General features: G+C 47.7%; 1 protein-coding gene across 1 annotated transcript; it reads right to left on the bottom strand.

The window, feature by feature from the left end:
* Window positions 1–1,641: 1,641 nt before the first annotated feature.
* Window positions 1,642–16,687, bottom strand: LOC104567786 (uncharacterized). Its single transcript, XM_088525000.1, has 8 exons — window positions 16,678–16,687; window positions 9,960–10,009; window positions 8,657–8,749; window positions 5,472–5,640; window positions 5,241–5,390; window positions 3,358–3,495; window positions 2,466–2,595; window positions 1,642–1,810 (listed from the first exon to the last, which is right to left on the bottom strand). The coding sequence occupies exons 1-8, from the start codon at window positions 16,685–16,687 to the stop codon at window positions 1,642–1,644; spliced, it is 909 nt and encodes a 302-aa protein (XP_088381126.1).
* Between the last annotated feature and the right edge of the window lie 657 nt (window positions 16,688–17,344).

Below are 17,344 nucleotides of genomic sequence, written 5' to 3'. Positions count from 1 at the left end.
TGTAATACCCAAAGTGGTGCACTGACTGTTGTCAGCATCTCATCCCAGAGTGGGAAGAGGGTGCAACTTCGCAGCAACTGGAATCTGTTTACTTCTCAAGCTCATTTGCTTTGAGATTAACCTTGCCAGTGGTCATTTTTCACAACCTCCCAATATTTCTGCTCTTGCAGTAAAAGAGCTGCTGATTTACCTAAGGTCTCGCAGCAGGTGGATGGAAACATTTATTGCAGGTAAGTAGTGATGGGGTGAAACTTTTGCAGAATATGGGCACAAACAGCATCAAGGTCACACAGCTAAGCAGGAAGGCTGTGAAGTGCCTGGCAGGCTCCTTTGGGATCAAAATCCCTGGGACATCAGTCCTTCGAGCACTGGGCTTTGCAGCCAGGTTTGGGATCAGCAGCTCTGCAATGCCATCTTCAGGCAGGCAGCAGTCTTGCTGCCCGCAGAAATCCCTGGAAATTGCCCTCAATTCAGGAAGGAAGACAGAGGGAATCAATTCTGGCTTAAAAATCATTAGCAGAAATTGCTAGCCTAGAATTGCAAGCCTAGAAGGTGTTAAATACAAAGGAAACAAAGAGCTCTGCAAGGTACTAGACCAGGTGCCCTGGACAACCCGTATATCTCCTTCTCTATGAGCACATAAGGCTTTGAGAAGAGCACATTAAAGCAATGCCACTGACACAAGCTACTACTTTTTGGAAGATGCGGTTTATTGGCAACTTTTATTTATAGTACATGAATTGAAACCATCTGAGCGATTTTAGCTCCATGGACTGCCTTGTGCAAAAGAGTGTTTTTCTGATACTCTAAGAACTAGAGTTCTTGTGAGGGGAGTTAACAAAAGTATGTATGTAGAGAGGTCTTTGCCGAGAACTTTACAAATATTCTGTAGCCACAATGGTGGGTTTGGAAAACGAAGTGCATCCAGACTTCCAGGGTCCCCTCCAGACAGTATCATATGGATAACTTGGAGAACCACAGAATAGTGTGGGCAACAAATTCTAAAATAAATCAGAAACTGAGAGAACAGTGAAGACTGAGACCTGCGGAGATCTTCTGGTGTAACCTGCTGAGAAAATGCCAGCTTGGATGAGGTTGCTCAGGGTACTGTTTAGTCAACTTCTGAGCATCTCCATGAGATTCCACCACCTTTTTGGTCCCCAAGACAGTGTTTGACCATCGTCATGGTTAAAAATGTTTTCCTAGTATCTAATCATAGAATCATAGAATGCTTAAGGTTGGAAGGGACCTCTAGAGATCATCTAGTCCAACCCCCCTGCACACAATGAAAAGATTAGATTTTGCAATCTGTCATCTTTCATCCCATCTCAATATAGTGATTGTCCTGTAATCATATAGTGTCTTAGACATTAGAATAAAAGATCACATTATAGAACTGGTTGGAAAATCACTTCTTAGAACCCCCGGATGAGGTTCTACCACTCAGAACAGTATCTCAGTAGTGAAACTCTTATTATTTTCTATCAGGTCTTACAACAGTTTGTACCAGGTCTCACAGTTATTTGCACTTTTTATCCACAGCTTCAGCTGTGGAAATCCCATGATTTCCCATGACCAGGGACTCAGCTTTCACCGCTCATGGGTTATCTCTACACTTACCATGGGCAGCTGTAGCACCTCTCACTGGGCTGTGTCCACTGCAATCACATCCTGAGAGGACAGCATGTGGGGGAGATGTGGGACGGGCTTTATGGCCGAGCACATCCCCACAGCGGGGATTTGGGGTGACCGGGTTAGTCTGTTCAAGAAAACGCTGTAGTTGTCCTCATACTCTGATACCCAGTAGTTCCTGCAGAGGACATGGAGAAGGGGGTAAGAAGAGGATCTCCATCCTTTGGTATATCTGGGAGCAATCTGCCACCCAGATCAACCGTTACAAAAACTTGGCCTTCCAGCCTACACATAACTCCAAGATCATAGATCAAAATCAACACTTCAGTGCAAACCTGAAATATGTGCGTACCAGGGGAGGGAAGGGAATGAGGCAGCAGGGAGGAATTGCCTTTCCAGTGAGAAACGAGAGCTCAGGAGCAGTTGATGCCTGTTTGCTCATAGTGTGCAGATGAATCACATTGCAAACACCTCCTGCCCTAATTTGAGAGGGCCATTTTGCAGGGGGAGACCTGGCAGTGCACTGTTGAGAGACATCTCCTTCCAACAGTCCCACAGGGGCTTGACTCCTTCTTCCCAAGAGGGGTACAGCAGACGTTATCCCAGGAGAGGAAAGTTTCCCAGCTCATATCAATGCACCAAAACGTGTTCAAGAAAAGACTAAGAAAGTCTTGTGAAAGGATTTGACCCTGAGGGAATTCATTTGAGCTCATTGCATAACATGGACAAGAAGAAATACACTTGTGAAATGCCTTCTGATCCTGTACAGTTCCAAAACCTACATATTCCCACTGCCAGCACCCACCCTATCCCCTATCCCCGCTCTGTCTTACTGGTTAAAGCACTCATCTTCAGTAAAAATGTGTGAGAAAGTCCTATTTGCTTTACAGTATCCACCATGGGCTCCAAGCAAGGGCTGGAAATCTGTCTTGTAGGTACTTCTGTGGTCACAGTCAAAGCACTCTAGTAAAATAAATAAATAAATAATTCAAATAATTGAAAGGGTTTTTTTCAAGTCTCTATCTTATGTATGCTGTATTCCGTCTTCTGCCCCTTGTCTGAACTTCGACTGTTTATGCTTTCAGCACTTCCACTGTAGCTGCCATTATTGAGATGCAACAAGGATTAGCCACAATAGGAAATGCAAGAAGCGCTTCTCTGGTCTAGACAAGATTATCAAGCCCTTATTTTCTACGGCCTTTAAAGTATGATGCTGCCTCCAGAGCAGAATATGGTGCTTAAGCCATATTCTTTCCAAGAAGAGGAAATTCAGTCACAAGCCTTCGTGGCACCTCTGACTGCTCCCTTCATCACAGCTGGTAAATAGAGCCAGGCATTTCTGCAACCAGCAGCCTGGAGTGAAGGATCCTGCACATGTCCTTTGGTGGATACCCACAGCAGGCATTGGTATGGACCACAGCAGCCATATGGAGGATGAGGTCTGAAGACTAGACCTCCTCCTCCTCTCGCTAGACTCTTCTTGTGAAATTCTGGATGTGCAAAGCTGGATGTGCATCAGTGGATGTGCAAATCCAGTGATGGATGCCCACTGAGCACATGGCAGTAACCTTCCCACCAAAGCTGCTTCCAAAGACCTTTCACATTTCATTCACTTGCCCTTCAACTTCCTCAGTCTGACCCTGCATTAACATCAAAAACCCAAAGCCAAACCAAAGGCCACAAGTCATCTACGTGAAGCAGTTGTCACAACCTCCATCAACTGACCTTCCCCCAAAATAGATGATCCCAAGACCATGCTCCTATTTTCTTGAGCTTTAAATTGCCTTGCCCGACACGTCTCCAAGATGAATTGCTGGTAGGTAGCCCAGCCCTCAGCCAGCTTCTGCTTGCGCAGCAACATCCCTAGGAGATTGAAGAACAAGAGAGCACATTAGACTGGGAGCACCATCAATTACCCACCCAAATCCTACCCTTGGGCTAAGCTAAGAGAGATCTGGAGCCTCCGCTGGCATAAATCAAGTGCGACCCATTCGCTTCAGCAGAACCTTGCTGAGTTGTATCAATTTTGAATTGATTTAGCTGATCCCAGTGATGGAAATATATATAGTGATGCTAAGCAAGCAGGTATGGCTAGCTTTGTGGAAGGTAGGAGCCATGCTGACTCTGTGTTGCACTGGAGCATTAAAATGAGTTGAGACTTTTTGCAAGAAGTTAGTGAATAAAAGGGAAAGACTTTGCTGGGAATACTGCCCTGCTGAACTGCACAGGAGTAGAGTAGGAAGAGAAAAGCCCACATAATTTGTCTCATTCATACAAGACAGCCTTAATTTGGCTTGGCAAGGAGATGTTCAAAGACCTCAGATAGCGAGTGAAGGATTCACCTATCTAAATGGGGACATGTCCCTCAGGGCTGCTTGCCCAGACTCTCCTCCCGGTTTGTGGAGAGAGGAGAGTCGTGCCAGGGTTCAATTCTTCTCATCTTCCAGGTGGCATTTGTCTCTACTAATCATGAAGGGAGCTGAAATGATCATCTCTAGAGATGAACTCAGACAGCAGAGAGAACATCCCTGTTTCATGTCCTCCTGTGTGGTCATGGAGCACTGCTGGAAAAAAAGGGACTCCCAGCAGGACTCTCTCACCAAACTGAGCCAGGACATTGGGTCTGGCCGAGGCTTTGTCAGCTCACAGTTTGCAGCAGGCACATCTTGACACACAGAAGAGCAGACAGGTCATCACCAGGAAAGATGAGGGAGCAAGAGGGAAAAACAAGAAATCCTTAGAGTAACTTGGTGCCTAAAAAGCCTCCTCAAGGCTGAGTTTCCACGCATAGAAACAGAAATAAAATTCACAGATGCTCCTGTGCACCACAATGCCAGAAAACAAGATAAAAGTTCTGAAATCCCATAGAGAATAACAAAAAGCCCCAGCAACTTCCACCATAATAAAAGGACAAGGATCTTGAGGTAGTTGATTCACAAGGAAGAATGAAACAGTGTTCTTCCTGCTGCCCTCTTCCCTTTCACTCAAGAGCTCAGAGGAAGATCTCAGCTGCTTTGGGAAGGTTGATCAGGGCTTGGTGAATTTGGTCATCACTAACTTTGTTTTCCTGAAATCCTAGCTCAACAATCCATTGGCATTTTAATCTACACAAGCAGACAGTGAACTGGAGTTCAGCTGAGGCCTCGCTCACACTGATTTCCTGCTGCATTTACTGACGTTGTAGCTACCTCTGACAGAAGGGCATTAAGGGCTTCTGGTTTGGCTCCCCTTTTCCACCTCCAAAATGGGGTTGACTGCGTCTCCCTGTTTCACATAGGAGCTGGGAAGATAAAAACCCTAAAGATTGCAGTGCAAATACTTTGGTATCAGGGCCTCTTTACGTAGCAAGAGTGGGTTTGTAGAGTTTTCTGAAGGCAAATTCAAGCTCGCTATGCCTGTGCTTTTTGCTGGCCAGAAAGCGGCAGGTTTGTGTTAAAAGGGTGCGCTAATGCTCTGTCTGGAGTTTGGAATCCGCCTGTGTCCGGCCAGTTCAGTCCAGGAGCAAAGGGAGCTCAGCTGGCAAAGGACCATGCAGACAGCCCCTCAGGTAGCTAGATAGGGCTAGTCAGCTGTTCACCAGCAAACAGTGCCAAGGATGTGGGAATTACCTTCCGTTCCAGGAGTCTGAACTGCAGCCGGAGGACACTGGGAATAAGAAAGCTCTTTTTCTGGCTTAGTGAGAGCCTGTGGCCTCTCCAGTTTCTCCTTCTGGGCTGCTCTTTCTTCAGTGACAGACTGGTATTTTGGTAGATAGCTTTCTGCGCTGGAAAGGATTGAATTGAAGTACTTCTGCTCCTCTTTTCCAGACTGCTGGTGTGACTCAGGCCTGGAGGAGCTGCCTTCCTGCTTCTCTGGCATGTCATCAGAATGCCTGTTCGCTTCACTGCATGGGCTTGAGGTGACTTCTTTGCCCTCTCTGACCACATGATCCCAGTAGTTCATCAAACGCTGCCCTTGAGGTACTGCAAACTCCTTGGCTTTTAGCTGGGAATCTGCAAGCTTTAGCTTCTGCAGAAAGAAGTCATATGTGAATGGAGACACAGTGAGGTAGGATATAACACAACACTATCTGCCCACAGCAAAACGTGAACTTTGGTGCTGTCTCTAAGACCAAGGACACTACAGCCACAAAGCAGCTCCATAACTGTACCATTAAGTTATATAGGGCATCACAGCTTTCTCTTTCTGTCCTTTTTATGGCTGCTCCAGCTGTGCCACCTTGCACCCAAGCAGTGTTCCCCTCATCCCTACTCAGACACTCCAAGAGGCCAAGCTTGCAAACTGCGCCCCAAACCCAGGCTGTTTATGAAACCTGGTATCTGTGGCAGGGATCTTGTCTGGGAAGGGTCCACAGGTGATTTGGCAGCTCAGCGTCATCTGCAACATTGCTCCGCAGGCAGATGAGGCAGATGGTTTGGGCTGGGTATGCCCTGCACGGTAGGGAGACACACATGGGCCTCTTCTTTCATCCACCGTCTTCTTTCCAGCCTGCTATGCCCAGACTTCTCAGGGTGCTGAAGTAAATCAATCATGTGGGGACATTCTTTGAGCCAACATGCCGCTACCTAACCTTCCTGGGGACTTTGCTGGGCACACAGATCTATCTGCAACAGCCCAGTGCAAACTGCACTCAGAGCGCAAACCCTGACCCACAGTAGATCCCACACCAGGATTTTCTCACTGGTGGCATGATGTTAGGAAATAAACTACCATTTTAACCCATTTTCTTTCTGCTGTCACTGAGAGCTGTGAAGCCTCTGCTAAACTACCTCCATGTTCTCAGGTCAGGGATGAGAACATCAAATAGCAGGCAAAAATAGCCCACTTAACCTTCCTTAATGAGCATGTTCCTGATAAATAGATGGACCAGATAGATGTATGAAGGCATATAATGCTACAGTGACCTGATTGCATTATTTGTGACCCTCAGCCCCTGGAGATGACAACACATCCTATGAAGGGAGGGCAACAAAGACTATGGATTCAGCTAATTTTGCCAGCAGAGGGAAGAGAATCAACCCTGACACAAACAGAAAGACTAATGTGGATGGTGGTGTCGCTGCTCTTGTGGGTCTGCTGGCTGCAGCATCTCTTAAGCTGCATTCTGCAGCTCTGTCATGAGCAAATGGCTTCCTTTTAAGGGCCCAGGAAAGGGCACTCCTGCTGCGAGCTGCCCCACGCCCCTGAAGTTAGCAAGGCTGCTTTCTCAGTGAGCATCCTCATGGGCTTTGCTCCTCAGCTCCTCCCTGACGGTTTTTTTGGCCCTCCATGGGCTTCTGCTTACGCCTCGAGATCAACGTCCCCGGGGCTCCGCCCTTCCCTATCACTTCTCCAGCTCAAGACAACTTCTTAAACACACTTATGACAGGGCAAGTCGGGGTTGCAGAGTTCTGGGAAATACTTGTATTTGGGGCATCCTCATCTGAGGATGGAAAGGGCTCCTAACGACAAATCTCCTGAGAAAGTAAGAGCCTCCTGAGGCTCATGGTGGAGACAGCTCCCCAGTTTCTGCTTTAAGGAGCTCTCCAACTTCCACTTTCGGATAGGGCTACAATTAAAATTTCACTTGGGAAAATGCCAAAGTGACTCTAACCTCTCAAAAACACCTAGTGAGTCTAAGAGAGAAATCTGGGCGTCCTGAGTACCTCATCAGCACACTACCCACTAGGATAACTTTTTTAATAGGCCTTTATATTTAATATAGGATCAATAACGAGCCAAAGAGAGCCACAACCCAGTGAAAACAAACATGTATGAGACCTCTCTTTATCTCTCACACCATCTAGCCGACACGTCAAGACTTCCGCAAAAAGCATGCAACCTTCCAAAGACTTTTGTAAAGTAAAAATAAAACAGCAAAAATAATAAAAAAGGCTGAAAAAAATAGTGTAGGTGTGCAGCTCTGCGTCCACGCTGGGTTGCACCGCAGCAGGCAGGGGGTTAAATGCCCTGCCCGCCAAGTCAGGATCTTGGAAGCAGAGCAGCCACCTGAGGCTTGGGCTTCCTGCAAACCACTCGCCAGCCTCGGAGAACAGCGGGAGCCCGGAGCAGGGAATGTTAATGAACGGCGCTGGCAGCGGTGCCCCTTCCCAGAGGGCAGGAGGAGGGGAGCTGACAGCGAGGAAGGAGCGGGAGGGAGACGGGAAGGGAGCAGAGGCTCCTGAGCTGCTTGGGATGAGAGGACGGGGAGCCCAGAGCCCGGGTCTTGCCTTGGATTCATGCAGGTTATTCCTGCGGCCGCTCCGGGGCTCACACCATCCCTCCCACTCCGGCATCTTCCCCTCCCTGCCCCAGCGGGCGCTTTCACACAATGATTTCTCTGTCGTTTTCCCCACCCCACCCCAGTTTTTTTTCTTCTTTCCCCCCCTCCCTTAGGAGTGTAGGACAGATCAAGCCACCTTAGCAGCCCAGCGTCCCCCCGGCTCCCTCTCTGCAGTGGCCCAGTGCAACCGCAGCTGTCCCGGCCGCGCTGCCACAAGCAATTAGGCCCAGGCAGGCGGAGCGCAGCAAATCAGATTAAATAGCTCAGGGGGTCGCTCTCCCTGCAAGGAGCTTAAAAATAATAATAACAATAAATCCCTGCAGAAGTCTTCTCGTCCTGTGGCAGGGCAAGCAGACGTCTTCATCACCAACACCCACCCTGCCTCCCGTGGCAGCATCAAGATGGGCCTAATCCGGACTCGCTCCATTGGCCCCAGGGGAAGCAATAGGACTCGGGGGCTTAGGCCCTGCTTCAGCAAGCAGTCATTAGAGCCCTGACTTAATGAGTGTAATTAGCACTGCCCGCCCCGAGCAGCTCTGCTGCAGGCTGCCAGGGGGATTTCCCACAGAGGGGGCGTCCCAGCACAAGCCGCGGGATCTGTGCGTGGCGTGAAGCAAGAACCCACGCGCGGCTCTGCGGTGCTGGTGGCATCTGTGCCCGTCGCGATGTTGGCGGTGGCTCCATTCCCTACAGCCACAGGAGGGGGATGGAGGCCCATGGGGCAGCCTGCGCCATGGGCCAGGCAAGAAGGACCTGTGGTACCTCCAAGCGCTCCTCGCTGGGCGGCTGCTGCTCCTGCTGACATCCATAGTCTGCCGTGTACAAGCTCCGGTACATGCCCAGCGACACCGGGGCCTGAAACAAGGGAAGGGAAACCCAATGCAGCTCTTGCTCGGAGCCCAATGCTCAGATGCCCCTTTCTAGGGCTTAGGGGGAAGCCTTTGAGGATGATAATACAACCACTACTTCCTCAGAGCTCCAGAGAGGACGAGCTGCTCCTCTGCATCTAGCATCTGTCCCCTGGGCCAGCTGTGGTGAGTCCAACAGCGACAACCCCTTACTCAGTGGAGCCCAGAGCAGGGTGGGTAGGAGGGTCCCATACTCTTCTGGCAATGGGCTTTGGGGCTTCTCTAGTCCTGGACCTTTACAATGTGCACATTCCTTCTACTTTTCTCCAGCCAACCCTGACTGCTGCTGCTGCTCAGCCCTGGGCAGAGCCCCAGTAAAGAGCTGCTGAAACAGCCCAAGCAGCTGCTGAGGTCCAGTGTGGCTCGGGTTAAATGTATGTGCTGCAGGCTCACATTTCAGTAATATTTCCCTTGTGCTTATCACACATTTAAAGTTAAGTGCTGGCTAATGTCAATACTTGTTCGACCAAGTGATTGGAGAAATTATGGAAAAAAACTCTACCAAGGGCTATTCAGCACAATGGCACCAGCCCTAATGCTCAAAATCAAACTGCTGGAACTGGGGAGAGGATTTTAGGGCATAGGCACTTTGTGCTCTTCTTGCTTCCTATGCCCCTCCCTTGGCATCCACGACGAGTCACAGCTGGAGACAGGAAATCGGGTGAGATGAGCCTTCGGGCTGATCCAAGATAGCTGTTCTTATGTTAAAGCATAAAATGTGCTAACCCTCAAACACATTGCACAGGGCTCTGAGGGGTGAGGGCTCTAGTGAAACCTGTGCAGCAACCGAAGCTGTTACTGCTGTCACCCCTGCCACGTGGAGGTTCCTGCAGGGAACGGGCTTCGCCAGCCAAGGCGCAGCTTGGCGCTCCCATGCCCTGTGTGGAGGGGCCACGGCTGAGACCTGGTACCAGCACAAGGCACCTTGGCGAAGATTGCTTGTGTCTTGCTAACAAAGCAATCCATTATGGGCAAGAACATACTTTATATATTAACTCCTTTTTTGCTAACATTTCACCCTTTTCTCTTCCACTGCCATCTCCCAATGAGAGGTGCCTCGGCCATTACAAGCTCGTTGTCACCAGATGTGATTATCCTCCCAGCCAGCAGGCACTGCAAATCCATTATTCAAATGCTGCCAAGAAGAAGAGCTCTACCTTTGACAGGGCTATTTTCCTCGTCACATCCACCATGCTGAACCAGAATCCTGGAACAGAAACCTGAAACAGTCACTCAGTTAACCAGCAAACAAACTCCTCTCTTCTGCATAGGCCCTTCTGTTGCAAGGGACTAAGTGGCCTGGAACAGGTACTGTGAGATGAAGGTGATTTAGCCGGGGACGAAGGTGGTTTCAGCAGGAGCGACTTCATCCAGCTTTTGCAATGCAAAAGGCACCCATCTAGCCCAGCAATGAGCACCTACGAGGCTGTGCACCTCAGGAGATGCTGCTTGTGGGACCGAGTCAGGAGGAGGCAGAGCTGTCCCTGGGGGTGACCCTCAGAGTTCCCTCCAGGGAGAGGAGAGGTGAGAGCCTCAGTACCTGCGTGTTGGGGTGATCCAGCATCAGTGTGTCCGAGGAGAGGGAAGCTCCTGCCCTTTGTGAGACAATCAGGCTCCAGAACCCCTGTGGAACCGGTGGGGAAGGGGACCTCCTGTGAAGGTGCAGGGTGAGGTGTCTTCAGAGGAGGACCCACAAGTGCCAGGGATCTGCTCCCACTCTTTCAGCTGCTGCCAGGCCCTGCTGAGGACATGTGGCCAGAACGGGGGCAAAGCCCTTTGCTCCAGTGAGTCCTCACAGAGCCCCTCTGGGAGACCTACGTTGTGGGTCTGTTGTGGGGAGAAAAAGAAAACACATCCTTATCTCACTGCACACAAGGGTGAGAAGCAAACTGCAGAAATAAGGCAAGCAGGGACCTTGTTTCAGCTTCGCAGGGTGTCTGACTGCACCTGAACTGTCCCTTCCAGATGCCTCCTTATCCTTCCTAAGAGCCTCTGATGACCTGTAAAATAATACAGCAGGGGATGCTCAGATTTAGTCTGTTGTCACTCTAACAGATGAATGTCTGCCTGACCAGAGCTACTAGGCAGTATTTTTTCTTTAAAATATGTCAAACATTAACCAAGTTTGAGATCCATCTCATCCAAGACTAATTTCTCCTGTTTTTAAATGTCTACAAAGAGGACATCTCGCTTTGAGATAATAATTCTGGGCTCCCCAGCTCATTTAACCCGATTTATTTGACCGGTGTAGATATGTAATTTGGGATGGAATGAACTGCCTTCTCAGAAAGCTTGTGTTCACTCAGCTGAATCTCAGCCAAGAGTCCAGTTTCTGTAGCTACACATGAGCCTGGAAATCAGAAACCTGATTCTCCATCACTGTAATGCAAACAATAAATACCAGGGATGCCACATGAGTCCAGAAAATGTCATCTTGGCTTCAGGATCCCGGCTGGGTTTACTAAAAAGCAATTAGAACAAAACTTTTTATTTGAATCAACCAGTTTCTGCTGGGGGATGTGGAGAAGTGTCTATGTGAAACTTAGAGCTTATTTCTGAGGGTTTTCTGGCTCTTATATGGGCAGAAACTTAACTTTTGTTCTGGGTTTGTGAGGACTGGATACTGAGGAGGTCTGGTCATGGACCCGGTTCATAGACCCCATCATAGAGAACTAAGTTATTAGAGTTATTGCTCTTTGCACCCTGTTACCTTCCAGCACATACATGTATCTTTAGGTTGCTGATGCACTGGCAACAGTTGTGTCCTGCTAATACCCCACCACTGAAATCAGGCAGAATGAGAAGCCCTTGGTTCCCCCCTGTATTTTATGCAAATGAATATTAGAATAAACGATGCAACAAGAAAGAAATTATTTCCAGAAATGCGAAAATCTCATGTTCTCCTGTGCTTATATTAAAGGGATTACACTCCATTTCCTTCTTAATACAGCTAATGCTCTATGGGAAGCCCTCGGGCCAGGGATTAAAGCACTTATTCAATTAATTAGGAACAAACCTCTGCCTTAAAGTCAAACACACAAATATCAGTAAGCCCTTGAGAGTGTCTTCCTTCTAGAATAGGGAAAATGGATCCTATTTCTGATGTAAATGAAACCAAGTCTACACTCTAAAATTACCAGGAATTGCACAAATTAAGAAGACTTCCTTTTAAAATCCAGGCATTCTGTAAAGCAGCACGGTAAAGGAGGGACAGTTTGCCACCTTGAACTCCCACCAGGTGCAGTGGGAGTAGAATCAGGGCCTAGAAGGCTAATAAAAATGAAATACAATTTTAGGATGTAACAGTGGTAACCAGCTCCAAGTTGCAAGCACACCAGTGTTTGAAGTTAGGGGCGAAATCCTGGCCCAGCTAAACTCAAATAGCAAAATGCTTGTTCAGGAGGATCTGAATTTTACCTAGGGTGTCTGATTCATTAATGAGATAGGAGACAATTTCCAAAATCTGGCTCCAAATCCTAATCTTCCTTGATGAAGGCTTGATCCTTCCGTCTTCTCGCAGGCACAGCTCGCATGAAAATTAAAAGGCATTTTGCCAGCATAGTTCATGCAGGAGCAGCCTGCTATTGCTGTTCAGTTTCCTATTTCTTCTTCTCAAATACTAAATGATGGGGCTGACAGTTGCCAACAAGCGCCCGATTAGAGGCAGGTTCACATCTTCCTCTACTTCTGAGAGACATTGTCTGCCTCCTTGTTGTTAATTCAGATAGAGACCAAACCAAACATATGCCATTTTTTGGTGTTTTTATACATCTGGACTTTTTTTTTTTTTTAACCTCCTTCACATGAGGGCTCCAGTGTCATTATCTGTCCTTGTAAAAATTCCCTGCCATGGTTCCAGACTTCTTCGAGCCTCCGGGAGTGATGAAGCTTGGCAGAAGGATGCTTCAGCCCATCAGATGCCTCCCTGTCCCTCCTGCACACAATGCTTGGCATGGGCTGGCCTCAAGAAGCACCAGCAGACAGGTTCAAGAGCCCATCACAGCTCTCTTGCTCGTTCCCACACATCGTCTCCTCCAGAATGAACTGCAGAGCTAAAATAGAAGCAAAACCTGAGTACCACCACTACCTTACGGAACACCTACAAGAGAAAACTACTCTAAATTAACTACTTTATTTTCACAATACTCTGGAGAGGTGATGGTTGAGATTTCCAGGGCCAGGATCCTAAACCAAGCACCTGAATCAAAGTGCCCCTATCTCTCAAGGCATCAATCACTCCAAACTTCCAGGGAGGTTTTCAGAGGGTGTTGGTGCTTTTCAACTCTCTAGACCCTTTTATGTGCATGGATATAAGAAAATTACAAGTGTGCCACTCAGGATCAGGTTTTCAAAGACAAGCGATTACATGTTTAAACAGCACCTTGAGAGAATTTCCAAAGGGCCTGAGTGCACGAGTGTTGAGTTCAGGTCCTCTAAAATCAGATGTGAAGAGTTTAAATTAAAGTTAAGAACCTTCATTCTAGCATAAGACAATGCAACCTGTGTACACAATCTGTGCAGCTGCTTTCTGACATCTCATAGCTTCAGTAGGACTGCAGTAACATACAGGATTTGGCTCAGAGATGAATTTTACCTAAGTTTGGCCTTAATTTCCTCTGTTTGCCATCTATTTTCCAGTTATAAAATGGCAGGAGTGCTGTTTTGCTATTGTGCAAGGTGATTCACCAGGTATTGGCAGCATTCGGTAGAACCATCAAACAATACTCAGACATTAATAGTTTAATTCAGGAAAACATGGTCGAGAAGGACATACCTCCCTGTCAGCCCACCCCTTGACAAGTGCTCTTTGGGCAGGGAATAAGATTCATTGCCTCAGTGTGGACGTTGAAAGAGGAAAGCGATGGGTGAGCAGGACCCCCATCACGTGAAAGAGGCCGGTGTAATCTGTGAGGGGAATCTTCATTCACGTTAACACCATGGGCAGATAAAGTGCAAAGAGGAGAATCTTCTTCAAGGGATGAGTGTTGACAGCTTGCTCTGTCAGCATGAGGTCACTCACCCATTTGGGTCTAAAAACATGAACTTTGGTGGGAGTGCAACAGGCAGGCAGGGGAGGATTTCTCATGGGGTTTATTTCATGTGTTTCGCCAGTGAATTGGTGGATGTTTGTGGCACCCTCTGATCAGAAATAGCAAGTGCTCTTCAGCCTAACTGGAGGCACCTGTAGTTCTCTTCCAGACACCCACATCCCTTACTGGGATGAGTCCCGAAGGTCCAGCTCCCTGTTGCACAGATGCTCCGTTCTCCATGGAAGACAAGGGCGTCTGGTGAGCTCAGGAGTGGCAGCCCAATTCTCTGGGTACTTCTGCCATAGCCTCTTAAATCAATCAGCCATTTGTTCACAGTCCCCCAAAAAGCATCTATCAGCAGAGGAGGCTGCAGGGATCTCATCACCACCTATGTGAGGGCATTCTGTATCCTGTGATACAAATCAATGTATATTTATGCACCTGTGTAAGGCAAATACATATATGTATTGTTGGAGAACTTAAATCTGCTCACTAATGCTGCTGTTTAAATAGCCCTTTAACCACATCACTTTTCTCCTCGTTAGGTTAAGTCGCTGGAGGTGAAAAAGCCCTTCCAAAATGGTTTTCACTCACTCATTCAGTCCAAAGTAAACATGCCTCTGGGACCATTATGTGTATCAGATATCCAAGGCTTTGTTAAGAGCTTGCCTGCTAGGTAAATTCTACTACTCTTTCTCCTTGGAAGGAGAAGGTTAAAACTTGAGATAGGCTCACACAGGCATGGCAAAACAGCACTGTGAGTTAGAGCCATGCAGGACTAATAAGACATATCAGAGCAGCACATACAAGCGACTCAAGTCCTGAGGAGGCTCCTGATCGAAGGTAATTCTGGTTACAATATGGCATTGGCTTGACTTATGCTTGCCACCTGAAATCACATTAGCCACAGATCTCGCAGTGACCCAGAGTCTGATGTTTTCATCAACAGTCAATGCAGCCACCACAAAAGACTGAGAGCCCAAATCACCAGCACTAGGCATTGCTGGCAATAAACACATGAGGATTGCGCATTTACTGCATGGCATGGGAAACCCACAACCTGCATGCCTGCATCTCTGGAAGAACTAATGGATTTCAGCTGGCTGGACCACCCTTGTAAAGTCTCAGCTCATGATCCAATCATATCTAGCTCTTAAGTTGGGCAGGATAATGAATGATCAAAGTCACTTTGACTTAGACATCATCCAAAACTGACTGCACTGAAAAGGAGCCTTTCTGTCCATTGCACCAAGGTTTGGACTGGGCCTCCAACCAGGAGATTCTCCCACTGTGGCCATTAGCTGTACAGCTGATCTAAACTTGTTGAGGAGAATAAAGCAACCACCTGCTTACAGTGACAGGAAAGGTAAAGTGAGATCAAACGCTAGCAGGAGGAGAGAATTTGAGCAATGCAAGAGGTGGTTGCATGTCATTTCAAATGTCGCCCTTTGCCTTTGATCTGTGCTTAGGAAGTGGGGTACCTCCTGGATCCGATGGTCATTAGAGAAGTGTGCCACCAAACTCATCCCACCTTGAAGTTTCAAGTGTTTGCTTTCCCCTAGAAGCCTCCTCCTACTTCCACCCCTGTGTAAATCATCTGCTCTGATATTTCCTTTAGAAGAGTCAGCGAGGGCTTGTTAGTGAGCAGGAAGCAGGACTTGGGTCCTCCCCTAATTCCAGCATCATTCACCGCAGTAAAGCTGAGATTGCTCTTCTATACCTATATTACATATACAGGTAAGGTCCTATAGAGATCAGAGAATGGAGAGATATTATAGAAGATGGCATGCAAACAGGTAAGCCCTGGCCCTGACAAACCTACAGTCTAAACACCCAAGACAGATAAAGGACTTTGTCTTTAGGGGTTTTAAAGATGAAGCACTCAGAGACAAAATAAGCTGCAAATCACAGGAAATCTGTGTCAGAACTGAATAAATCCCGCTTTGCTGAATCCCCACTTCAGTTCATAACATCTCCTTGGAGCAATGCCTGTTTATTATTAACGAAGCCTCTGCTTTATCAGCACACATGGTGGAAATAAAATTATGCAGTTTAGTGTGGCAAGTGCACACAGTTACCTTCTAGAAGCAGCGATTTAGAGCAGGTATGTGTGCAAATATTTGCCAGCTCCCTGGGCATTCGGGAAAATAAGTCTGCATTTGGAAGGGAGCCTCCACGTTCCTGCAGGGAGCTTCAGTTTGTTGATGCCTTCGGAGAGCGTTAACAAGAGGCGACATCACGGGGAAGCGAGAACCTGCTCTCAGGTTACCCCATAAATTGGCTGAGGCTTCCGAGAGGATTACAGACCCAGAGCCATCCTAAGCACCGGGATGTCATTACGGCAAAATCAAAGGTAACCATGGGGCTTGGCAGGCAACTGTCAACAGCTAAGGGAAAGAGCGATCCCATGCAGGAGCGCTGCGCCAGGATGAAATCCAGCCACCTTTATTTTCATTTCAGGTGAGGGGTCAAGCAGAAAAGCTATCCCCAGCGGCCTTTATTTACAGTTTGCAAGGGAGCGGCTCGCGAAGCATTTAGAGGAAGAAGGATGAACCCGCTCGCCCCTCGCTCCCCATCCCATCTCGATGACAGACGGAGGATGCTGCAACGACACGAGAGCTGGGAAGATTCCTTTTATGAATGAAATGCAGCAGTGCCCTAATGAAGGCGTTAAACAAACTCCCAGGGACTGGAACAGGGCCAGGATTTCACCTCCAGTATTTTCAGGGACAGCAGAGGAAACACCCTCCCACCGGGATATTTACTGATAGCAGGAGCCCCATGGGCAGATTTCAAGGCATTTCTTCGGCCTGGTATTTCTTTTACTCTTCTTCTCTCCACTCACCCTTGCCCATCCTTACGATCCAGGTCACCAATCTGAATTTCTAGAAAACCACAATATTTCCAGTTTTTCTCTTAGACATGAAATCATTTTGCCATGAAAATCTTGGGAAATGTATTTCTCTGGATTTCCCAGTGATTAGTATGGAAGATATAAATGGTTTTATGTTGTTTGGCCACAATAACTACTATTCAAAATAATAATAATAATAATAATTAATAGTGCAGGTGCTCTTCTTTGGCCTTGAACAAAACTGGCTCTCACTCCGACACCTAAACCAGCACCTCCACTGCAGACTGGTCCCATGGAAACTGTCCATTGAGAACAGTTTATAGCCTGGGCATGGGAAAGTGCTGACATTCCCAAAACATGCCAGCCTTCTGCCAATAAATTAACAGCATAGACTATCACAGGCCACCAGTGAGGCCCATGATCTGGGCCTGTTTAATGCAGTAGTGTGCACACAGCCAGTGTCAGCATCTAGAGAGGTATTTTTAACGCTGCTATCAGGGAATTGGTAGTTTTGCCATGGGAAGCAGATATGCAGGGGAGTTTTAAGACTTCCTGTTTAACACTGATGGTCATGGGGAGGCAGAAGTGGGTTGCACCCTGCAAGCACCCTGAGAAACGCAGCCCTGGCTGCTCCAGACTGCAGGCTACAGCAACACGA

This window comes from Tinamus guttatus, unplaced genomic scaffold (genome assembly GCF_059628265.1).
Source record: "Tinamus guttatus ecotype Peru unplaced genomic scaffold, ASM5962826v1 Tinamus_guttatus_pri_ptg000218l, whole genome shotgun sequence".
Lineage (NCBI taxonomy): Eukaryota > Metazoa > Chordata > Aves > Tinamiformes > Tinamidae > Tinamus > Tinamus guttatus.
The sequence above is the reverse complement of the archived record's forward strand: the minus strand, read 5'-3'. Positions and strand labels throughout refer to the sequence as shown.

Bases quoted from the DNA above. Each gene is read 5' to 3' on its own strand.
- LOC104567786 (XM_088525000.1), bottom strand. The intron at 5,641-8,656 runs GTACCACAGGTC...TTCTTTCTGCAG, and splicing joins CCAGCGAGGAGCGCTTGGAG to AAGCTAAAGCTTGCAGATTC. The intron at 5,391-5,471 runs GCAGCTCCTCCA...TTTCCAGCGCAG, and splicing joins CATGCCAGAGAAGCAGGAAG to AAAGCTATCTACCAAAATAC.